The sequence below is a fragment of the Heterodontus francisci genome, chromosome 14 (genome assembly GCF_036365525.1).
Source record: "Heterodontus francisci isolate sHetFra1 chromosome 14, sHetFra1.hap1, whole genome shotgun sequence".
NCBI lineage: Eukaryota > Metazoa > Chordata > Chondrichthyes > Heterodontiformes > Heterodontidae > Heterodontus > Heterodontus francisci.
Window position 1 is genome coordinate 32,263,358 of NC_090384.1, and position 25,624 is coordinate 32,288,981.

The 25,624-nt window shown below is 44.8% G+C and overlaps 1 protein-coding gene across 7 annotated transcripts in view; it reads left to right on the forward strand.

Moving 5' to 3' along the window:
- Positions 1 to 25,624, forward strand: part of dgkza (diacylglycerol kinase, zeta a) — a 656,642-nt gene that overhangs the window by 406,717 nt on the left and 224,301 nt on the right. For all 7 annotated transcript variants that reach the window (XM_068045966.1, XM_068045967.1, XM_068045963.1 and 4 more), the window contains 5 exons: positions 183 to 245; positions 5,666 to 5,739; positions 14,897 to 15,008; positions 15,623 to 15,822; positions 23,781 to 23,881. In XM_068045966.1, the coding sequence (XP_067902067.1) occupies positions 183 to 245; positions 5,666 to 5,739; positions 14,897 to 15,008; positions 15,623 to 15,822; positions 23,781 to 23,881 (550 nt within the window). The remainder of the gene's footprint in view (positions 1 to 182; positions 246 to 5,665; positions 5,740 to 14,896; positions 15,009 to 15,622; positions 15,823 to 23,780; positions 23,882 to 25,624) is intronic.

Genomic DNA, 25,624 nt, shown 5'->3' on the forward strand with positions numbered 1-25,624 from the left:
TTGTTGTGGGTCATTGGTAAGGAAGGTGAGGGAAGGAGAAAATTCATTTTAAAATGCTTTTTATTCAAAAAAAGTTCTCCAATGGTTTCATTCCCGATTATATAGGTGAAACAGTAACTCTCATATTTTCTTTCAGTGTTGCTCACCCGTGTAACTGTGTCACCCTCTCTTGTATTCTCCAGACAGCATTTTCAGATTTCCTTATGAGAAGCTCCAAAGATTTAGCCAAACACATCAAAGTGGTGGTAAGTGAATACACATTATCTGGAAAACGTAATAGTTGGGGTTATATGTCACGTCCTCATATTGTACATCATCTTGTGTCACATTCCTAGTATCCTGTGAGGACCTGTCACATCCCCAGTAACCTGCAAGGTCCTGTGTCACACCGCTAGTAACCTGCAAAGACCTGTGTTCTAAGAACATATGTACAGAAGTAGGCCATTCAACCCCTCAAACCTGTTCCACTGTTCAGTTTGATCATGGATGATCTGTACCTTAACACAGTCTGCCCTTCTTGGTTCTGTAACTTTCAACACCTTTGTCTAGCAAAAATCTATGAATCTCAGTTTTGAAATTTTCAATTGGCATAACAAATTTTTGTGGGGAGAGAGTTCCAGATTTCCAGACTACCCTTTGTGTAAAGAACTGCTTTCTGACATCAGCCTTCAACAGCCGAGCTCTAATTTTAAGGTTATGCCCCTTGTTCTGGTCTCCCTCACCAGAGAAAATTGTATATGCCCTATCCACTCCATTGGTCATCTTAAACACTTCAATTATATCACACCATAATCTTCTGTATTCAAGGGAATACAAAGCCTAGTTTATGCAACATGTCCTCATTATTTAAGTCCAGGTATCATTCTGGTGAAATAAAAACAGGAAGTGTTGGAAATACTCAGCAGGTCTGACAGCATTTGTGGAGAGAGAAGCAAAGTTAACGTTTCAGATCTGTGACCTTTCATCAGAACAAGCAAAGGTTAGAAATGTAATAGACTTTGAGCAAGTGAAGAGGGGGTGGCGGGGGGAGGGGGGGAAGAACAAAAGGGAATGTCTGTGAAAAGGAGGGAGAGATTAAATGACAAAGATGTCTTGGAATAAAAGGCAAAGGGTGTGGTAATAGTTTTAGTAATTACCACTCCCTTTGCCTTTTACGCCATGAAATCTTTGTTATTTAATCTCTCCCACCCTCTGTCCTATCACAGACCTTCCCTCTTGTTCTTCTTCCATCCCACTGCCCCCCCCCCCTTCACTTGATCGAAACCAATTACATTTCTAACCTTTGCTAGTTCTGATGATAGGTCACAGACCTGAAACGTTCACTCTGTTTCTCTCTCTACAGATGCTGTCAGACCTGCTGCGCATTTCCAGCATTTTCAGTTTTTATTTCAGATTTCCAGCTTCTGCAGTATTTTGCTTTGATCATTCTGCTGAATCTGCACTGAATTCTCTCCAAGGTCAATATATCCTACCGCATGTGTGGTGTTCAGAACTGAGTGCAGTACTCCAGATGGGATCTAACCAGAGCTCCATGTAGCTGTCCCATAACATTCACCCCCTTTGGATTCCAGCCCTCTTAAGATAAAAACATTAAAAGCATTAGTCTTTAAAATTAATTTTTGTACTAGCCTTTAGTGATTTCTAGGCTGACACTCCAGTACAGTACTGAGGGAGTGCTGTACTGTTGGAGATGCTGTCTTTCAAATGAGATGTTAAAACTGAGGCCCCATCTGCCCTGTCAGGTGGACATAAAAGATCTCACGATGCTATTTCAAAGCAGAGCAGGGGAGTCATCCCCGGTATCCCAGCCAATATTTATAAATCAACATCACAAAAAATGATTATCGGGTCATTATCACACTGCTGTTTGTGGGAGCTTGCTGTGCACAGATTGGCTGCCACATTTCCTACTTTACAACAGTGACTACATTTCAAAAGTACTTCATTTGCTGTGAAGTGCTTTGGGACATTCTGAGGTTATGAAATATGCTATATAAATGCAAGTATTATTTCTTTTTTTTCTACTTTGGGCCATTAAATCTCTGCTCACTTACAGTTCCTGGCTTCTCACCATTTAGAAAATACTCTGATCGATCTTTCTTAGGTTCAAAGTTGATGACCTCACTCTTTCTCACATTGAGCTCCATCCGCCACAGTTTTGCCCACTCACCTAATCCTAATCTATGAATATAACTTTGCAACTTGCTGCTCACATCCACACTATTTAACATGCCACATAACTTAGTATCATCAGCAAGCGTGCATGTATGGCTCGCTATTCCATCATCCAAGTCATTTATAAATACAGTGAAAACCAGAAGCCCGAGCAAAGATCCCTGGGGAACAACACTATAAAAGCAACAACTACTTATATTTATATAGCACTTTTAACATAATGAAACATCACAAGACACTTCACAGGAGTGCTGTCAAGAAAAAATGACACCGAGACACATAAGGAAATATTAGGCCAAATGACCGAAAACCTGGGCAAAGAGATTGGTTATAAGAGTGTCTTAAAGGAAGAAAGAGAGGTGGAGATGTACAGGGAGGGAATTCATGAACCTAGGGCCTTGGCAACTGAGGGCATGACCACCAATGGTGGATCAAATAAAATCAGGGATGCTCAAGAGGCCAGAATTGGAGGAGTGCAGATACTTTGGAGGATTGTGAGGGTGGAGGATGTTACAGTGTTAGGGGCGTGACCATAGAGGGACTTGAAAACAAGGACAAGAATTTTAAAATCGAAGCATTACTTAACCCGTAACCGATGTAGCTCAGCAAGGGTCTAGATGAAAGGGACATTGTGTGAGTAAGGACATGGACAACGGAGTTTTGGAGGACCAAGTTTACGGAGGGTAGAATTGTTATTTTCGGGAAAGCCAGCTGGTGAAGGTTAGAACTGGAACAAATTTTTACCCATTTATAAGCATTTATTTACGGAGATGCACATTACAGGCATGCATCTCCTAACCCAACAACCACAGTTTCAATCTGTTCCTCAGTTCCCAAGTTAACGCCCACCACCTGCATACAAGTAATATACAATTGATGTACAATTCACAAGAATGTGGGCGACCAGCCAGGAGTGCATTGGAATAGTCAAATCTAGAGGCAATAAAGACATGGATGAGGGCATCAGCAGCAGATGAGCGAAGGGAGAGACGGATTCGGGCAATGTAATGGAGGTGGAAATTGGTGGTCTTAGTGATGCTGTAGGTATGTGTTTGGAAGCTCATCTCAGGGTCAAATATGACATCCAGGTTGCAAACAGTTTGGTTCAGCCTCAAGCAGTTACCAGGAAGAGGGATGGAGTCAGTAGCTAGAAACAGAGTTTGCAGCGTGGGCTGAAGGCAATGGTTTTGCTCTTCTCAATATTTAATTGGAGGAAATTACTTCTCACCCAGCACTGCATTTCAGACAAGCAGTTTAATCATTTAGAAGCAGTGGAGGAGTCGGCTGCACACGCAAGCATCTTAAAGGTTGTGTTGTGCGCAGCCTGTTAGTTCCCTGCATGGTAAGTTCTGAATTGCTGCATGGCCACACACCCCTGCAGCTTAGAGGAAACGCTGGTGGCAAAGTAGAGCTGGGCATCGTCAGTGAACGTGTGGAAACTGAAATTGTGTTTTCGGCTGATGTTGCCAAGGGACAGCAAGTAGATGGGAAGTAGGAGGGGGCCAAGGATAGATCCTTGGGGAACACTAGAGGTAATGGTGTGGGAGTGGAAAGAGAAGACATTGCTAATGATACTGTGCTCATATGGAGCCAGGCGAGTGCAGGCTCACCCAGCTGGACAGCAGTGGAGAGGTGTTGAAGGAGGGTTTTTGTGGTCAACTGTGTCAAGGCTGCAGATAGGTCATGTAGGCCAAGGAGGGGTAGTTTACCTTTGTCACAGTCACATAGGATGTCATTTGTGACATCGATAAGAGGCGTTTCGATACTGTGGCAGGGACAGAAACTTGATTGGAGGGATTCAAACATTGAGTTTCAGTAAAGATCGGCACTTATTTGGGAGGCGACAATACAGTCGAGGACAGTGGGGGTCCAGGGTTGTTTTTTTTGAGCCGAGGGGTGATGACGGCAAATTTAACAGAGAGTGGGATAGCAGCTGAAGAGAGAAAACGGTTAACCATATCAGCTAACATGGGGAGCAGAGGGGATGTTGGATAGTCAATAGATTAGTGGGAATAGAGTCAAGGAAGCAGGAGGTGGGTCTCGGGTACAAGATGAGTTTGGAGAGGGCGTGAGGGAGTGAAACTAGAGAAAGATGCGAATTCAAGGCTAGGGCAAGGAGGGCATTTTGAGGATGTTTGGCCCAGTGGGCGAGAGAAAGGGAGGAAAGCAGCAGAGGCAGATGGTCTTGATCTTCGTGATAAAGTTCATTAGCTCCTGGCATATGTTAGAGGTGAGGGTAGAGGAGAGGAAACAGGGAGAGGAGTTAAATAAGATGGTTTGCAGTCGAGAAAAGAAGCCATGAGTTAGTTTTGTATTCCAGAACTATCCTGGGATAGTGAACAGTTTTCTCAGATGAAAGCAGGATCTGCTGGTGGATGGCTAAATCAGTTGTCTGCCATATCCATTCAAGTCTGTGACCCTTGGACTTCTGGGGGATCGACCAGTGAGAGCAAATGGTTTTAATGTGGACTGGGACATCCCAGTTGGAGGTGAGGGAATGGTTGAGAAAATCTGTAACTGAAGAAATGGCACGGTGAACACTAGGTCAAAGGCTTGGGATTATGAAAGTGAAATTGGAAGTGAATTTGGGCGAGTTTTTTTCTAAGGACGGATACAGAAAGGAATAGGATTGGGACAGGGAAGGGGGAATGTGGGCGAAGAGTTAATTCAAGGAAATGATCAGATATGGGCTTATCTGTGATTGATACCAATGGGAGTAGCGAGGACGCAAGAGATGGCCAGGTCAAGGGTTTGGCCATGAAGATGGGTTGGGGAGAGATTAAGGGACGATAGGTGGGCAGAGAGAGTGCAATGAGTTGAGATGAAGGTTGAAATCACAGAGGATGAGATGTTGCTCAGTTGCAGAGGCTGAGGGAGGAATGCAGTGAAGATATTTCAGTGAGAACATTTTTATGGTGCTTGGGTGGGCAGTAGAGAATGAAGATTTTAAATGAGAGGCGAGAGAGGTGGAACAAGGTGATATGTGCAAAGTAGGAGGAACTACCAGAGGAGTCACATTCTGCCAATTGGAGTCCATACCCATTTATCCCTACGCTGTCTCCTACCTCCTAACCAATTTACCATCTAAGTCAATAGGTTTTCTCCAATTCCATGCACAATCATTTCTGTTAACTGTCTTATGTACATTGATAGGGGCTGCACTGAGTTGGAGGTAATGTGCTTGCTTCTAAGGGAATAAGAGAAAGTTCTGTAAAACAGGTTCAGTAGATTGTAGCTATGTGTTTAAGTTATGTTTTAATTGCAATACCGGTTTAAACACTGGACAGTAGAAACGGTTATTAATCACAGTGTGACCAGGTATGATGGGGGTGGGATGGGAGAAGTGTTGTAAACCACTATATTGGACATTTTAGATTTCAGCAGTGAAGGGCTAAATGGTGTCCCAGTTAGATGCATCACACAAAAAATGCAGTAGTCCTTTAGGCTGATTCACAAACATCATCTTTCTCCTGCTCCTTATTGTTAACAGTGTGACGGGACAGACCTGACATCAAAGATTCAGGAACTAAAGCTACAGTGCATTGTATTCCTGAACATTCCAAGGTAAGGTTCCTAAAACAAACCTCCACCATGCCAACCTGCCTAGTGTGTAGGATGCGATGATGCTGCCAGTCAGTGAATCAGCTCAATGATGCCTAGATACTTTGTCCCCAAGTTAAGTTCATTTTTTCTCCCCTCCCATTCTGGGCATTGGGCCTATACTCAAACCTCTGCCAGGCCAGCTGAAATGATGACATTGAGATTTGTGGTATTCAGTATCCCATGAGGCTCTGCAGAGCCTCTGTATGTCAGGTGGTGGGCCTGGTTTACACAATGGTCTGTAGCAATGAAAACCTCTTCGAGTCTTAACTTACACACCAGCTCGTATTTCATGAAACAACAAAGAGCAGATTTGGGTCGGCTTAGGACACTGACACCATCAGGTGAGTCAGTGAATAACACTCCACTTGTCCAGAGGTACATGTGAAATGGCAGTGATGTAGGATCAGACCATCAAAGTTATCTTTGAACTGGAGTGATTGTTGTCATTGAAAATCAGACGTTTTTTATTTTAAGGCTCAAATGTCTAAGGAACCAGTGCTCAACATTTTGGAAAAAGTTGTGCTGTTCTCTTCTAAGACGATCTTTTGTTTTTCTGGCTTCCCATTCCCTGTGGAATGTCACCTGGCCTCTGACCTCCACTCTGCAGCCTCATTTATCATTTCCCATTTATAATACCAGCTTTTAATCTCTCACTGCACCATCCAGCTCTCCAGCTGAGTGGACTGGCTAGAGACTTGATTAGTTCAGCTCCTTAACTAACCACTGGGAGGCAGAGGCGAGCAGACCACGTAGTTGGCCCTCTGATTTTTTTCTTTCATGCACTCTGTCGTGAAGCCTCTGGCCTGTACTTGGCACCAAACTGCAGTAACACAATTGAGGTTAGGAACACCCTGTGATTCGAATTACACACTGAATTACTCTGGTGCTTAGTGTGTCGGGTCTTCAGCATGGAGTTGAGCCTGGTTCATTGTTAGTGGGAGGATTGCGGGGGGGACACCAGAAGGCTGGGGCTAACAGGAGTCAAGTCACTCTTGGTTGATCTGATGCATCTTCGAAAGAGATGTTACAGAACAGCAATGCCTAGGTAGGAGCAGGCTCCCCTTCCACTTCTTCTCGGTCTGTGGAATGGGATGTAATCCTTGGAAAGCAGTGTGGATTGGGCTATCGGGGGAAAATAAATCAGAAGAAATGGCAAATGGGGCACCTGAAGTGAGGGTTCCATTGACGCAGTTGTCTCTTTTGATTTAACTATATAATTAGGGTGAAGCAGAAGATGTCAGTTTAGAATGAGGAAGGCCATCCTGCACCGCTGCTGTGGGGAGGTGTAGGGCAGTCGAAGGGCTGCACTCTGATTTATTGAGCTGTTATTAATTGAGTTTGCTGGCCCCGTGAGTCCCAGTGTGGTTTGGCAGAGCAGATTGTGAATGTTAACCCTTTTGAGTTGGCTATAGCCCACTCGGGCAGTCGCTGTTTCGGAGACTTGAGCTGCTGCTCCTTTCCCTGTGTGCATCATCCATGTGAAATGATACTCATTTACTCAATTCACCTGTCTGTTCTGCAACCAGAGGGAAAAATATCATTTGTCCGGAAAGATTTTTTTTTTAAACTGCTAGACAATTGAATGTAATCATTTAAATTTAACCAGGATGAAGAGATTGTTGGTCTAATTCATTTTGCAGTTTCCTGTCATTGTCTCCAAAGGTGTGTGAGATTGTGCCAATTTTTAGTCCCTACAACAATGCTGCTCAGTCAGACACATGGACCATCCAGCCCATGATAGTTGCTGCTGTTCCTTTCTTGATTTACGACGGGGTGGAGGGGGAGACTTCTGCATGAAAGGACTCTTTGTTTTTTTTTTAAATCCCTTCCCCTGCTTTCTTCTTCTTTCTGTCTACCAAGGAGATAGGTTAGTAAAATGCACCCTCCAGGACCATGGAGAACTCCCCCATTCTTCAAAATACTGCCATGGGATTTCTTTACATCCGCTGGAGAGGACATCCTTGGTTTAATGTCTTATCCAAAAGACTGCGCCTCCGACAGTCTCGCCCTCCCCTCCCCCACTCCGCGATCTGATGTTCCAGCACACAGGTTAATGGATTGAAATAATGAAATGTGTCATAAAATGCTTTAATTGCTCTGAAAAGAGTTCACAGTGACCTCTGCCAAATTAGAGATTTCCACTTGATCATTATTTTCACCACTGCAGTCAAAAAGATTAGATAATCAACAACAACAATTTATATAGTTACTTTAACATATAATATGCCCCATGACACTTCACAGGTAGATTATAAAACAAAATATGACATTGAGCCATATAAGGAAACATGAGGTCAGATGACCTAAAGCTTGGTCAAAGAGGTAGGTTTTGAGGAGTGTCTTAAAGGAGGAAAGTGAGGTAGGGAGGCCAGAAGAAATGTAGGGAGGGAATTCCAGAGCTTAGGGCCTAGCCAACTGAAGGCAGAGCCACCAATGGTGGAGTGATTAAAATCAGGATGTTCAGGAGGGCAGAATTAGATGAGCGCAGGTATCTCAGAGTGTTGTGGGACTGGAGGAGGTTACAAAGATAGGGAGGGGTGAGACCATGGAGGGTTTTGAAAGCAAGGATGAGAATTTTAAAATCAAGATGTTGCTTGACTGGGAGTCAATGTAAGTCAGTGAGCACAGGGGTGATAGGGGAACAGGACTTGGTGTGAATTAAGACACGGGCAGCAGAGATTTGGATAACCTCAAGTTTATTGAGGGTAGAATGTGGGAGACCAACCAGGAGTGCGTTGGAATAGTCAAGTCGAGAGTTAACAAAGGCATGAATGAGGGTTTCAGATGCTGATAAGCTAAGATGGGGTGGAGTCAGGCGATGTTACAGAGGTGGAAATCGGTGGTCTTAGCGATGCGCTAATGTGTAATCAGAAGCTCATCTTGGGGTCAAATGTGACACCAAGATCTCAAACAGACTGGCTTAATCTCAAACTGCTGCCAGGGAGAGAGATGGAGTCGGTAGCTTGAGAATGGGATTTGGAGTGCGAACCGAAAACAATGGCTTCAGTCTTCCCAATATTTAATTGGAGAAAACGTTTGCTCATCCAGTACTGGGTGTCCGATAAGCAGTCTGATAATTTAGCAGCAGTGGAGGAGTTGAGCGAGAGAGGTGGTGGTGAGGTGGAGCTGGGTGTCATCAGTGTACGTTTGAAACCTAATGCTGTGATTTCGGATGATGTCGCTAAGGGACCGTGTGTAGATGAGAAACAGGAGGAGAACAAGGTTTAGATCCGTGGGGGACACTACAAGTAACGATGTGGGAGCAGGAAGAGAAGCCATTATAAGTGATTCTCTGGCTATGATTAGATCGATGAAAATGGAACCAGATGAGAGCAATTCCTCCCAGCTGGACGACTGTGGAGAGGTGTTAGAGGAGGATGGTGTGGTCAACTGTGTCAAAGGCTGCAGACAGGTCATGAAGAACGAGGAAGGAAAGTTTATCTCTGTCACAGTCACTACTGATGTCATTTGTCACTTTGATAAGAGCTGTTTCGGCGCTGTGGCAGGGGCGGAACCTGATTGGAGGAATTCAAACACGGAATTCCAGGAGAGATGGGCACAGATTTGGGAGGCGACAGAACGTTCAAGGACTGTGGATGGGAAAGGGAGGTTGGAGATGGGGCAGGGGTTTGCAAGGATGGCGGGGTCAAGGGTTGCTTTTTTTGAGGAGAGGCCTGATGACGGAAAATTTAAAGGAGAGAGGGACAGCACCTAAGGGCAGAGAATTATTCATATCAGCTAGCATGGGAGCCTGAAGGGGAAGTTGGGTGGCCAGCAGTTTAGTGGGAATAGGGTCGAGATAGCAGGAGGTGGATGTTACGACCTTAGTGAGACTGTTACCGCTAAAATATGAGATATGAACCCCCAGTCCAATTTAAAGAATTATACAAGATTTCATGTTTTAAAAGTTTGTTTATAACGTCTAAACTAAAAGAAATCTACATTAACCAAATAGTACTTTGTAAATAACTGATACCCCCAGATAACAAAGAAAGGTATTTTCTTTACATATTAAAATACTTGAAAACCTCACGCTGCACTTATACGTTACACAGTCCTTTTTGATGGTGAAGTTAGAAGTCTCAAACTCCTCCCAGTAGCAATGGGCTGGATCTCCCAGACCTTTTCAAAAATCAGTGTCCTCTTCACTCACTTCTCGAGCCCCTCTGACCAAGACGTCAGTGAATGAGGCAATTCCTGGCAATCCTGCTGGTCTTCTACTTCTCCACAAGCTTCAACTTTCAAAACAGGGTCAGGTCTTCGCAGCTTTCAGCTGTCTCAGGCTTCCGAGAGCAGATGTCATCCCTCTCTCTCTTGAGGCTGCAACCATTGGGTTCCCTTCTTACAATTTGCCTTGAGGCCACAACCGCTTGTTTCTTCTCTTACAGCCTGTCTGCCATCAGAAAATCTGTCAAATTTATCTGGACTCAAAAGTCAGTAGCTTATTGTCCTGTTCCAATATGCAAAGTCCAGAAATCTGGTTTCACAGAGACACCCGAGCCTTCCTTTGTTCCCAGCTGTTAACAGCTGCTTGGTACATTTGCATCATCAGAATCACTGACTCCTTGTTTTACGACCCAAAAGTCTGGGAGGGTGAACCCCGTTATTCTTCAGGTCTTATCCCTGCAGTCTCTTTTTTTGCCCCCCAAAAAAGGTCTTTGATATGTCTTGTCCTTTAGCCGAGTGGATGTAAGGTCACCTGACCTTCCGGGACTCCATGTAAATTTTTAAAAATCGCAATTTTTTAAAACCATAATCATGTTACAAAGTCTAACGTTCGTAACGGTGGGCCTCATGGACAGGCTGAGCTTGGAGAAGGCATGAGGGAGATAGGAGAGAAACTAGAGAAAGATGCGAGGGTAATGGGGAACTTTAGAAGGAGTTTTGCCCAGTGAGCTAGTGGAAGGGAGGGACACAGCAGAGGCAGCTGATCGATTGGTCTCGATCTTTGTGACAAAGAAGTCTATGAGCTCCTCGCACTTATTGTTGGAGGGGAGGATGAAGGAGACAGGGAGAGGGGTTTAAGAAGACGGTTTACAGTAGAGAAAAGAAGCCGGGGGTTATCTTTACATTCCAGGATGATCCTGAAGTAATAAGGAGTTTTGGCAGACGAGGACAAGACCTGATAATACTTGATGTGGTCCAGCCAGATCTGGCTTTGGATTGTTAAACCAGTTGTCTCCCCTATCCTTTCAAGTCTGCAGCCCTTGGACTTAAGGGACCGGAGATGAGGGCCAGATCAGGGGAATGGCCAGGTTGAGACAGAGACATAGTTTTAGTGGGGACTAGGACATCAAAGGTAGAGATAAGGATGAGGCTGAGCAAATCAGTAGCTGCAGAAATGTGGCGAATGGAGGGCCAAAGGCTGACAGTTGAGATTTTGAAAGTGCAGTTGTAAGTGAATTGGGGTATAGTTTTTTCAAGGGGCGAATACAGAAGGAAGTAGGGTCGGGGTGTAAAAGGGGAATGTTGGTGGAGACTGATGCAAGAAAGTGATCAGAGATGGCCTGATCTGTGATTGATACGATGAGACTAGCAAGACTACTTGAGATGGCAAGTTCAAGGGTTTGGCTATGACAGGTTGGGGAGTTTACATGGAAGGAGAGATTTAGGAAGGATGAGAGGGCAGTGAACTGAGAGGAGAGAGAACATGATGAGTTGAGATGGAGGTTGAAATCACGGAGGATGAGAAATCATTCAGAAGCTGAAGGAGGAAAGCACTGAGGATATCTCGGTGAGCAAATTCTTATCGCACTTGGGAGGGCGATAGAGAACGATGATTTTGAATGAGAGGTGAGATGCTCAAAGGAGGAGAAAGTGCCGAGGAGCAGGGGATCAGACCAAGGTGTGATCTGGTGATGAGTGCTACACTGCCAGCATGAGAGTCTTGACGAGACAAGTGGTGGAAGATGTAGCTGGCGGGGAGGCTTCATTAAGGGGTAAGGTGTCATCACCCCTCAGCCTGATTTCCATTAAGGCCATGATGTCGATGCAATCATCCACAATAAATTCATGGATTGCAAGGTTCTTGTTCGCAAGTGAACAGACATTCTGGAGGGAGATGTGTAGAGTGGTTGTGAGAGCAGAGTCCACAGAATCAGCTGTGGTAGGGGTGAATTGGACAGGAGGGAAATTGGCAAGATTAGCCTCCAGCGAGCTCACTGTGCGGGAAAGTCAAAGAGAGGGTGGGATGGGGCCATTAGGGTTGCGGCTAATAATGAGCCAGTGCCGAATGCCTCAATGAGTCCATCGGAGGATGCCCAAAGAGACACAGAAGGAAACTGTAGGCTTATGTAAGAGGGAGTCAAAAGAGACAGCAAGCAAGCAGGAAGGTTGAGGAGTACTGAAGGGTTGGGGTAGGAAATTGGGAGGGAAGAATACCTGAGAGGGAAGAAGTGAAAGGAGGTATGATGATAGAAGAGAGGGGTGTAGGAGGGGTAAAGAGAAACAAAGTGATTCCTGACATCGCAGTGGCCCGCTGACATCATCAGAGTGCGCCAGATGCGCAACTACATCTTGCCAGGGCTAAGTGACGCTTGCATGGGATGACTTCATCGCGCAGTGTCAATGTCATTGCGTATCCGCGCCTGGTCCATCTTCGCGCATGCGCGATAACGCAGATATCCAGTCCCCCATTTGGCTGGAGGAAGCGGCTGAATGGGTGACTTTGAGGCTGAAGCTTGATCCCTGTCACTCGCTCCCGCCTCACTAGCCGCTCTCCCCCCTCAGCAACTCGCTCCAGGCCTCAACGCTTTCTCCAAAAACCAAAACCTGATCTAAGTAAAAATAATAAACTACGCTCCAACTTTCACACCCACACACATGGGAATCACACACACACACAAATAGGTTACAGAGTGGAGATGAGTAGATTGGTTGGATTAGAGTCTGGAACAATTTTAAAAAGGGTATACAGTCTGTAGAGTCTGGTGATTCAGTTGTCTTCCAGATGAACTTGGTGGTCCTGAAGTTTCTGGCTGGTAGATTTGTCTAATGGTTCAGGGTTTTCTTGGATACAGTGATGCAACTGGTTTTCTTCCCAGGGTTTCTGGCTGCAGCAATGATAGGCTTGGATGGTTGCAGCCAGCAGGCAGGGTTCCAACTTGCAAGGTCGCCTGGAGAGAGAGAGAGTGGGGGGTGGGGAGGGGTCCCCACCTGGTTCCTTACTAGTCAGTCTCTGGTGCTTGTCTGTCTGTGGAGAGAAGGAGCAGCTAGTTTCACACAAATGGAGAATCTGTCACATGATGGCCCAGTGTATTCTCTCTTTTGCAACTTAATTAGATCAGATCTAATAATTCCATTCTCTCTCTGTCCTATTGTTTCAGTGATTACCCCTTGAGTGGTCCATCTCCACCAGTGTTAATGTTCCAAGATTGCCTTTAATGTCATGTTAATGAAGGCAGGACGGGTAGCCCATTCAAAATTCTCAGGCCATTGTTTGGGTCTGGAGATTTACCAGACTTGCGTCTGCACCTCGATACATTGGAATGTTTGGTATTAAGATGCAAATTGCGATAGTCATTTTAGCTGTTAGCAGTCATCTTTTATCAGTTCTTTGCTTTTTTAAAAAAGTTTAATTCAGGTTGCCAACCGAGGGATTAAAAAAATCATAATTCAGCATAGAACGTGCTCATGATGATGATCTTATGGAGAAAAAGGACTTCTTTCATTTTAGGTCTTTCACATAAAACCTTTGAAGCATTTCCTCCATGGTGTGAATGGTGAAGACACAGAGGCTCGAATTTTACCTCAGGCGGACGGCGCTGGCCACCAACATAAAAGTCAGTGGCGAACCCTCTTTCGCCTAGCCTGGGGAATCTGTCCCGCATTTTACGGGTCCCCAGGCTTTAACTGGTCTGAGGCGGGACTTCTACTCGCTTGAGGGAGGAAGTCCCGCCTCATTGAGCTGCCGGCCAATCATTGGGGCGGCAGTTTTTAGTCCCAGCAGCACCACCGAGAGCGGTGGCCACTACTGGGACTGCAGCCCAGCCGACTAAGGAGGATGCCATGGAGCCAGGATCCAAGGTAGGTTTTGGATGCCTCACCAGAGTGATCGGTCATGTCCCGGTGAGACAAGGGTGTTGGTTTAGGGCGGATGGGTCTTCAGTCCTGGGGGTGAGCTGGGAGGCGGGGATGGCCTTCCACATCCCCAGCATGCCTGCTTACCATGGGTAAAATACCCGTGGAGGCGGGCAAAGGCCGTTAAGTGGCCACTTAAGGGCCTTGATTGGCCTTGGGCAGTCGGACCATTTCTCGCCTCCCCCCGACCTCTGTAAAGTTGGCCAGAGGCCTCCCGCTCCATTTTACACCACCCCCATCCGGCTCGCTGGGGTGGTGTCAAATTCCGGCCAGAGTGTTAGACATTGGGTTTGGAGCTCCTGTTTCCCATCCAAGTGGCAGCCCTGCAGTCAGGCACTATAAAACATTAAGGTGGAAACCTAATGGGAGACAAGCAGCTGGGTGGCTCATGCATGCCCTGAGTGTGTAGTCTCTCAGCAGCACTGCCACCTTAGAAAGTCATCTGACTGCCCTCTCCATCTCAGGAGGGAGATGTGGACAAAATGAATTAATCTTTAAAGGAGCCATAAAAAGTAGAAATAAGTGCTGATTTAAATCTCAGGCCTTTGGAAAGCTGCCCTTTTAGGTGGTCAGGTAATGCTAGGAGTGCCCTTTGCTGGCGGGGCACAGCATTTCAAAATTTTGAAGCTGTCCAGAATCATTAATGTTACCTTATAGAGTTGAATTTTAAAATGACTATGACAGCCCTGACCGTACAGGAATGGTGGGGAGTGGAGTAGGGAGTTGGGTTCGGGGTGGGAAGGGAAATCTGCTCCATAGTTGATTACATATTAGCCTTAATGAGACTGCTGATTGGCTGGGAAGTGGCTTGTGACTTCACTCTACCTCAGAACCAAGAGTGAGCCTTTGACTTTGTGGTAGCATTTCCACCTCTGAGTCAGAAGGTGCAGAGTTTGAACCTGAAATAATAACCACACAGTCCTGGTGAGTGGAGACGACTGCTGCTGAACTTTGACCCATCTACATATCCGGTGATTATTTTAACAAGTGTGTTCTTAAAATCCCACAACAAAGTCCTTTTGCTGTATTGTACTTGCAGGTACTGTGCGGGCACTGTGCCATGGGGGAATCCAGGCGAGCATCATGATTTTGAGCCACAGCGCCATGACGATGGTTGCATCGAGGTGATTGGCTTCACCATGGCATCATTGGTACGTCTTTGTTGCCTTGGATCCTTGGATTGGCCTGTGTTGGCTGTGGAATGTTTATCCCTCCTTACTGATATTTACCGGTTAGTTAGTAACATTAGGAACAGCGTGGCCTGGGAACATCCCAACCTGCATGGCAGAGTACATAGAAACAGGAGTAGGCCATTCAGCCCCTCGGGTCTGCTCCACCATTCTATTAGATCATGCCTGATCTGCACCTCACCTCCACTTTCCTGCCTTTGCTCCTGTTAAGCATGGATGCTCGCTATAAGTGTGGATGCAATATGTGCTGTGTTCAGATATTATTCAGTTCCCAATATCTGACCAAAGATTTTTCTGCTCTGATTTCCTGAATTGCCATGATTCACATTTCCTGATCAGCTTTCTGAGTGATCCCCACTCTCCCTGGACAGTAAGTTAATACCCACTGTCGAGGCTGCTTTTATGTTTCACAATGGATTCTAATCCTGCAACTTCTACCAGAGGTCCTTGAAGTGACTGCAGCATCTGTTAAGGAAATGTAATCTGATCCTGATAATTTTCCTTTAACTCTTCCTTCTCATCAACACTTGTCTCTTTGTTGAATTGACTTTCTCTCAATTTCTGTTGTAACCAAGGCTGCTCTGCAAGTTGGCGGACATGGGGAACGGCTCAACCAGTGCCGTGAAGTGACACTAACGACGTACAAGTCGATTCCAATGCAGGTGGACGGGGAGCCGTGTAAGCTCGCTCCATCTGTCATTCGCATTTCGTTGCGGAATCAGGCCAACATGGTCCAGAAGACCAAGAGGAGAACGTCCATTCCTCTGCTCAATGAGTGAGTATTGTTGCAAACGCATCATGGCCATTTAGGAACTTACGCTAAACTTAAAGGGGAAAGAGATTCACTGGTTTGTCATGTGATATTAGAGGTTCTAAAAAGGGCTACCTCGGTTCCTAATTTTCTCATTCTCTGGCTGTTGTCTACGATGCTTTCAAAGAGTCAATTAGTTGAATTTTGCAAGTAGAAGGATTAGAGTGTTAGAATGAATAAGAAGGGTTATTCTGTGGAAAAGGGTCAGGCTTGTCAGATCTAAGGGACTTTTCCTGTCAGTAAAAAATAACCTCCTATTGAAAATCCTGTGTGAGGCATTGGGGGAGCAGCCATTTTGTGACAACCTCCTCCTCAGTAACATCATGTTTAGCAAGTACTGCCATGGTCTGTTAGTCCCATTTATCTCACCAGCTGCTAGATTTGACAGAAAATGCCTGCTCTTGTAGAAATTTAAAAGAAAGAAAAACATGGGAACAAGAGAGTATCGTGCCAGTTGTGAAGTTGGATCGGTGCATAATGGTGTTAAAGAGTGAGAGAGTTTGGAATTAACATTCACATTGCAAGCCACAGGCTCAATTGAGCATTCCAATTTTAATCAGCAGCTTTACTGTTCCTTAATGACCATTACAGCTTCTGGCCCAGCTGCTGCTCCCAACCAGTTAGTTCTCTGATGATCTCATTGTTACAGCTAAAATATGAGTATATTTTTTAAGTAGAGCAAACTGCAAGGGAAGATGGAGATGTGACTCTATTTATGGGTAATTACTCTTTCTTTGAGTAGATGCCGTCTTTAGTATTTTTTTAGTATTTAGAGATACAGCACTGAAACAGGCCCTTCAGTCCACCGAGTCTGTGCCGACCTGTTTATACTAATCCTACACTAATTCCATATTCCTACCACATCTCCACCTGTCCCTATATTTCCCTACCACCTACCTATACTAGGGGCAATTTATAATGGCCAATTTACCTATCAACCTGCAAGTCTTTGGCTGTGGGAGGAAACCGGAGCACCCGGAGAAAACCCACGCAGACACAGGGAGAACTTGCAAACTCCACACAGGCAGTACCCAGAATTGAACCCGGGTCGCTGGAGCTGTGAGGCTGCGGTGCTAACCACTGCACCGCCCACTATAAAGGTTAGTCATTGAAAGAGTAACAAGAGATTATAACACAAATTCTGCAGCTTAGTCCATGTAAAAAGGTTACTGTATTCGAAACTTCCTGAAATTGATACAGTGCATGATGAAATATGTGTAAAGATGTACGAATAGATCCCCCGTAGTCTTCCTCACCCAGTTTATACTGTTTATCCCAAGAAACATAGAATGGTTACAACTCAGAAGGAGATCATTCAGCCTGTTGTGTCTGTGCTAGCACTCTGCAAGAGCAACTTACCTCGTCACATTCCCCTGCCTTTTCCTTGCAGCCCTGTAAATTTATTCTCTTCAGATAATTATCCAATTCTCTTTTGAAGGCCTTGATTGAATCTGCCTCCACCACACTCTCAGGCAGTGCATTCCATTCCAGATCCTCATCACTCGCTGCATAGAAAGGTCTCTCCTCATGTCACGATTGCTTCTTTTGCCAGTCACCTTATGTCGGGATCCTCTGGTTCTCAACCCTTCTGCCAACGGGAACAGTTTCTGCCTATCCATTCTGTCCGGACCCATCATTTTGAACACCTCTATCAAACCTCCTCTTAATTATCTCTTCTCCAAGGAGAACAGCCCCAGCTTTTCCAATCTATTCACATAACTGAAGTTTCCCATCCCTCGAACCATTCTCGTGAATCTTTTCTGCACCTTCACAAATGGCTTCTCATCCTTCTGAAAGTGTGGTGCCCAGAATTGTACACAATACTCCAGTTGAGGCCAAACAAGTATTTTATACAGGTTCTTCATAACTTCCTTGCTTTTATACTCTATGTACCTATTTATAAAGCTCTGTAGTTGCTGGGCTTGTCCTTACACCCATTTTTGGACAGGGGTATTTGTTGGTTGGCATCCTTCCATCTACGAAAGATGATGGACATGCAGTAAACAATCCATTTAGGTGGGGGGGTGTCTTCTCTTGGTGCACCTTTGTTGATGGCTGTGAAGGACAATCCTTGAGAGGCAGTTTCTGCCACAAGTGCTGCACGTGAAGCTGCCAAGTGATGCTGTGCGTTATTGTTTTTGACATTGGCTGCTGTTGCCAAGCTGCTGTAGTAACTGGTCATCGTGGTAGTGCCCACCAGTCCACAGGATGTGTCGCCATTTCCCTCTTTCGCCAGCTAGTGACTCCCAGGTGCGATAGTCGACATTTAGGGCCTTCATGTCACGCATGCAAGCATCCTTGAAGTGGAGCTTTGGGCACCCCACTGGTCGTCTGGCCCCAGCTACCTTGCCATGCAGAAGATCCTTGGATACGCAACCGTCTTCTATCCTGCGGACCTGTCTGATCCACTGAAGCCGCCTCTGTTTGATTAGTGCCAACACACTTAGGACAAGGGTGTAACATTTACAATTCTCCAGTCCTCTGGCACTACCCCTATATCTAAGAAGGATTGAAGGATTGTAGCCTGTGCCTCCACAATTTCCACCCTTACTTTCCTTGGTGCATCTCATCCAGTCCTGGTAATTTATCAACTTTAAGTGCAGCCAGCCAACCTAATATCTCCTCTTTATCAATTTTTAGCCCATCCAGTGTCTCAACTACCCCCTCTTTCATTATGACTTGTGTAGCATCTTCTTCTTTGGTAAAGACAGATGCCAAGTACTCATTTAGAACCTCAGCCATGCCCTCTGCCTCCATCTCCTTTTTGGTCCCTAATCGGCCCCACTTCTCCTTTTACCACCCTTTCACTATTTATATGCCTATTGGAAAACTTCTGGATTCCCTTTTATGTTAGCTGTCAGTCTCTTCTCATGCTCTCTCTTTGCTGCTCTTATTTCTTTTTTCACTTCCCCTCTGGACTTTCTATATTCAGCCTAGTTCTCAATTGTATTATCCACCTGACCTCTGTCATATGCATCCTTTTTCTTCTTCATCTTACTCTCTATCTCTTTCATCATCCAAGGAGCTCTCTGGATTTGTTTGTCCTACCTTTCCCTCTCATGGGAATGTACCTCGACTGTACCCAAACTATCTCCATTGTTCTGTTGCAGTTTTGCCTGCCAATCTTTGATTCCAATATACCTGGGCCAGATCCATTCTCACCCCATTGAACTTGGCTCTCTCTCAATTAAATATTTCTACTCTGGATTGCTCCTTTTTCTTTTCCATAGCCAAAACCTTGTGATACTATGATCAATGTCCCTTAAATGTTCCCCTACTGACACTTGATGTACTTGACACACCTCTTTCCCCAGAAGCAGATCCAGCAATGCTCCCTTCCTCCTTCCTCATTGGGTGAGAAACATACTGATCTGGAAAATTACCCTGATCACACTTCATAAACTCTTCCCCCTGTTCGCCATTTACACTATTACTATCCTGGTCTATATTAGAATAATTATGAATACTCTATCATTCTTGCACCTCCCTGTAATTTCCTTACAAATTTGTTCCTCTATATTATTCCCATAGTTAGTGGCCCATAGAATACACCCGATGGTGTAATGGTACCTGTATTGTTTTGTAGATCTAACCAAATAGTTTCTGTCCTTGACCACTCTAGGATATCCTCTCTTTCCAGCACTGTAATGTTCTCAATCAATACTGCTACCCCTCCTCCTTTCTTTCCTTCCCAGTCCTTCCAGAACACATTGTATCAAGGAATATTTAGTACCCAGTCCTGCCCTTTTTTGAGCTGGTCTCCGTTATCACCGTGACATCATATTTCCAAGTGGCCATCTGCACCTGCAGCTCGCCAGCCTTATTTACCACACTCCGTGCATTCACATACATGCACAGTAAACTTAATTTAGACCTTATTACATTCCCTTTTACACTGACTCCGCCTAATACCTTACTATATCCTACTGTAGTGCTATCTGTCTCTCCTAGAGCTGTGCATCTTTTTCCAGTCTAATATTGCCTCCTAGTTCCCACACCCTTGCCAAGTTAGTTTAAACTCTCCCCAATAGCACTAGCAAATTGGCCCCAGCTCTGTTGAGTGCAATCTGTTCAAGTCCCATCTCCCCAGAATGGTCTAAATGTCCCAGTAATCTAAACCCCTCCTTCCTACACCATCTCTCCATCTGCTCTATCCTCCTATTTTTATACTCACTAGCACGTGGTAATGGGAGTAATCCGGAGATTACTACTTTTAAGGTCCTGCTTGCTAGTTTCTTTCCTAGGTCCCTAAGCTCTGCCTGCAGGACCTTACCCCTCTTTCTATCTATGTTATTGGTATCGATATGGGCCACGATCTCTGGCAGTTCACCCTCCCCCATCAGAGTGCTCTGCAGCCGCTCAGTGACATCCTTAGTCCTGGCACCAGGGAGACAACATACCATTCTGGATTCACATCTGCAGCTGCAGAAACACCTGTCTGTCTGATTTACTATCAGGGCAACTGATTTATGCCAAAGGACTAAATCAAACCAGGTGGTGGCGGTGGGGTGACTAGATTGACTTTGTGAGATCGTGTAAAACACGCAATAGCGAATCGACAGCCCAATTTATATCTCTCGTGCTTTTTATTTGCATTGACTGCAATGGTAGACGTGTAAATTGGATTATTGATTGGCTATCAATGGCATTGATTATTATTTAAAAGTTCATTTTTATCACTCACCATTTTTTAAAGCCCAGGAGTACAGAGGAAGCCACAAAGTAAAATACAGTAATCATGAACTTCACGCTTCATTCTGAGTAAAGTACAAGACTTAGCCAATTCCCACCTACCCCACCTGCCATTCCTGATGTGCTGAAAGGGACTTTCAGGGAGTGATGGTGGAGGTGACAGTGGGTCTGGAGGAGGGGGAAGCTGAGGGACAGCAATGAGTGAGGGGTCCAAATTTTTTTCCCCCCCAGCTGTCAAGGTGGTCCTGCTGTGGATGGGAAAAAGAGTCGAGAGAATTTAATGAGAGCTGAATGGAATATGTAGGTGGTTTCCTAAGCATGACTGACAGCTTCTAACAGGGGTGACAGGCATGTTTGTTGGAAATACCATGATGGCAAAAATGTTATAGGAAGTGAGTGTTAGATTTATAGGAGGAAAATATTGCGGATGCTGGAAAGCTGAAATAACAATAGAAAATGCTGGAAATACTCAGCAGATCTGGCAGCCTCTGTGGAGATACAAATAGAGTTAACTTTTCAGGCTGGTGGCAACCTTCCAGAGACTGTGTCTTAACAGGATGCATATATGTAATGTACCAGTTTCTTCAAAGGATAAATGTCACTGTCAGGCAACTTTTGGAAATATACTCAGACAGTACACACACACACACGTATATCTCAAATGCTTATATCTAGAGCAATATTTTTTTTTCAAAGGAAGTTTTAAAAGCTAAATAATGTGAGGTGCTCAGTTGGTCGGAGAAATTTGAGGTGTTTTCAAATTTTGTATAAATGTAGCAGGGTCAAAATTTGTCTTGTGCGGCAGCATGGAACGAGTGGTATTGCACTGTCTGCTGGTTACACGCCCTACCCAATATTCAGTTCCCATATTTCAATTGAATTGATTTTCTGGTGGGTGTAGAATGGGTGATCATGCTATATTGCTTGCTCGTACTGCCACCCAAGATGGATTTCTAAACCATTAATGCCTTCTACATTCCCGATAATGTTGCCTGCACATCCCTTCTCCTGTAATGTGCATCTTAATGCTGCCTTAAATGTAATTTGGTGACAAAAACCTTCAGTGCTTTGCAGTGATGATGACTAATGGTGAGTTATATTGGTAAATGAATTTTGCACTGTGATTAATAATTGATATTTCTTCATTATATTTAATGGGGGCTAACTTTTAAGGTTTTTTTTTGGAATGATCATTTAAAATATATCCCACCAAGAAAGTATTAACAGTATGGACTGACTGCCAGTTTACTGTTGAATAGCAGGAATTGGCTGGCATACACACTGTTTAGTGCTGGGAACTGGCACCCTAACTCATTGCAGTTGAGGAAAGAGCTGTTGGCAATATTGACAAACAGCTGCTTAATGGAAAACTTGGAAGTGGCAAATGTGTCAGGCTCTGATTGTGTCTTTATTTTCAGAGCTGTGTGTCTGTGTTTTGCTTGTTTATTTTTGTGTCTGAGCTATGTGTTTTTTTTTATTCGTTCTTGGGATGTGAGCGTCGCTGGCAAGACCAACATTTATTGTCCATCCCTAATTTCCCTTGTGTGTGTGCCTGTAAATGAGGAAAGACATGTATAAATCCACCATGAATATGTAGTATTCACCCTGGCCTATTGCCCCATCTGTGACAGACAGCTAAGCATCTCCTCCCAGATCTTCTGCATTACCTGTAAGACCGTTCCATTGACTGGTGCACCAGCAGGCCCCAGGCTTACTCTGGACTAGATTCTCAATGTGTTGCCCAGGTATAAAACTGGCTTCTGTAGAAACAGTCCTTTCGCTTGGCCTGTATTCCTTTGAGTTTAGAAGACATTTAAAATGATAAAGGGATTTGATAGGCTGGAAAGAGAGAAAGTATTATCGCTGATGGGGGCACAATCTTAAAATTAAGAGCTGAGCCATTTAGGAGTGAATACAGGAGGTGCCTTTCCACATAAATGGTGGTGGAAGTCTGGAATTCTCTTCCCCAAAAGGCTGTGGATGCTGGGTCAATTAGAATTTTCAAGATGGAGAACAATAGGTAATTGTTACATAAGCACATCAAAGGATGTGGAGCTAAGGTGGGTAAATAGTATTAACATACAGATCAACAATGATCTCGTTGAATGGCAGAATAGGATGGAGGGGCTGAATGGCTTCCTCTTGTTCCTGTGTTCCATTCTGTTGATAATGGAAATGAAAAATGGGCAGTTTCCATAACAACCCGCAACACAAAAGTTTTATGCCCAGACGACAAGGTGAAAGTCAACTGCGCCATCTCCGGTTTTCCTTCACGACCTGATGGTGACAGCAGCTGTCCAGTACGTCGCGGCGGCTGATGGTGAAAACTCATCGTGGTGAGGTGTCATAGAGTCATAGAGTCGTACAGCATAGAAACAGGCCCTTTGGCCCACCGTGTCCTTGCCGACCATAATGCCTATCTATACTAATCCCACCTGCCTGCATTAATTCCATATCCCTCTATGCCTTGGTGTTATTGCAAACCATGGTGATTCAGAACTTATGAAGATTGGCAGTAGGGACAATTCAGTAAAGCATTAACTGTGCAAACAGACAGAGATCAGACCTCTGCCCAGGATCATTATGTCCAGAACAGAAAAAGAAAGAAAGGAAGGATGGAAAGGAAAGAAATAGGCTGTCATGTTTCCTACGATCGTCAATGGCTGCAAAGTGCAAATGTAGGAAACCTAGCAACCGATTTGTGCGCAGCAAATATTGGCCAGGACAGCGGGGCAGAACTCCCCCCTATTCTTCTACAAAATAGTGCCTCGAGATATTTACATCCACCCTCCCTCGTACTGCACTGGAATGTCAATCTCGATTTTTGCCCTCAAATTTCTGGAGTGGGATTTGAACAGCACAGCCTTCTGACTCAGAGGCAAGGTGCATGCAATAAGAAAGCAAGCAAGGAGAACATTCTACCAAGTTCTATGAATAATTATCTTATTCTAATTTCGTGGTGTAGTGCAGGTCGACTTGTATAATCCTCATGGGAATTAAGATGGAACGGGGTGTGATTGACAGACTCTCACTAAAATAGTGAGAGGACATCACAATACATGCCTGACCGTCTCCACAACATTTTTTGTTTCTAAACTAAAATGTTAATTAGCAGACAGGTGGGTGAAGCTGTAGTCCATTGTTTTCAGCATCACTGCATGGTTAGAATTTGACTCTCAGCATGAAAGCTTTCAGCTTGTTTTATTAAAATGATTTATTATCTGCTTCAGTCAGCAGACTGTACCTGAGCGTCTGAAGATACGTGTGAATCGGATCAGTATGCACGACTACGAAGCCTTGCATTACGACAAGGAGAAATTAAAAGAAGCCTGTAAGTAGCAAGAATCAGTGGAACAGAATAATTCCACCCTTCTCTCACCTTCAGATGGTCCATCCCCAACTCTTCCTTTCCTTGACTTCTCTGCCTCCATTTCTGGAGATAGTCTCAACTAATATTCGCTATAAGCCCACGGACTGCCACAGCTATCTCAACTACACTTCCTCACATCCTGCTTCCTGTAAGGACTCTATTCCATTCTCCAAGTTTCTCCGTTTCCATTGCATCTGTTCTGATGATGCATTCTTTCATAGTGCTTTCGATATGTCTTCCTTTTTCCTCAATCGACGATTCCCTCCCCACTACTACCCTCACCATGGTTGACAGGGCCCTCGACCATGTCAGACCCATTTCCCGCACTTCTACTCTCACCCCTTCCCCTCTCTTCCAGAACCATGATAAGGTTCCCCTTGTCCTCATCTTCCACCCTACCAGCCTCCGTATTCAATAGATAATACTCCACCATTTCCGCCACTTCCAGCATGACACCACCACCAAACACATCTTCCCCTCCCCTCCCCTCCCCTTTCAGCATTCTGGAGGGACAGTTCCCTCCATGACACCCTGGTCTACTCCTCAATCACCCCCAACAGCCTCTCCCCTTCCCAAGGCACTTTTCCATGCAAGGACAAGAGATGAAACACCTGCCCTTTTACCTCTTCTTTCCTCACTGTCCAAGGCCCCAAACACACCTTCCAAGTTAGACAGCGATTTACATGTACTTCTTTCAATTTAGTGTACAGTATTCACTGCTCATAATGCGGTCTGCTCCACATTGTGGAGACCAAATGCAGATTGGCTGACTACTTTGTGGAACAGCTCTGTTCAGTCTGCATGACCCCAAGCTACCGGTCGCCTGTCATTTTAATTCTCCATTGTGCTCTCACACTGATCTCTCTGTCCTCGGCCTCCTGCAGTTTCCCATGAAGCTCAATACAAGCTCAAAGAACAGCATCTCATCTTTTGATTCAGGACTTCCGAATTCAACATTGAGTTCAACAATTTCAGACCACAATCTCTGCCCTCACTTTGTTTCCCTTTCTTTGCATGTTTCAGTTTTGCTCTTGTTTTTACTTTCGGATGGCAGTGCACCGGCTTCAGCCATCTTTTGTTTTCTTTCTTGCCCCATCACCATTCCCTTTGACCTTGCACAGCTACCTCTTCTGTCATTTAATCTCGCCTGTTTTCCACCCTATCACTGACCTTCCCATTTATTCTTTTTTCACCCTCCCCCCACTTTCACTTGCTTAAAACCTATTATATTTCTAATTTTTCTCCGTTCTGATGAAAGGTCATCGCCTGAAGCGTTAACTGTATCCCCCCCGCCCCCACCCCCGACAGATGCTGCCAGACCTGCTGAGTATTTCCAGCATTTTCTGTCTTTATTTCAGATTTCCAGCATCTGCTGTATTTTGCTCTTAAACAGAGTAATTACTGTTCTTCTCCATTAATATAAAAAGCAAGAAAGACTTGCATTTATATAGTGCCTTTCATACCCCAATATGCTTCACAGCCAATGAACTACTCTTGAAGTGTAGTCATTGTTGTAATGTGGATGGACAGGGCAGCCAGTTTGCACACAGCAAGATCCCACAAATAGCAGTGAGATAATGACCAGATAATTTTTTCTTTGTGATGTTGGTTGAGGGATAAATATTGGTCGGACACTGCACAAAACTCCCCTGCCCTTCTTCAAATAGCCTCATGGTATCTTTTGCATCTACCTGAGAGGGCAGA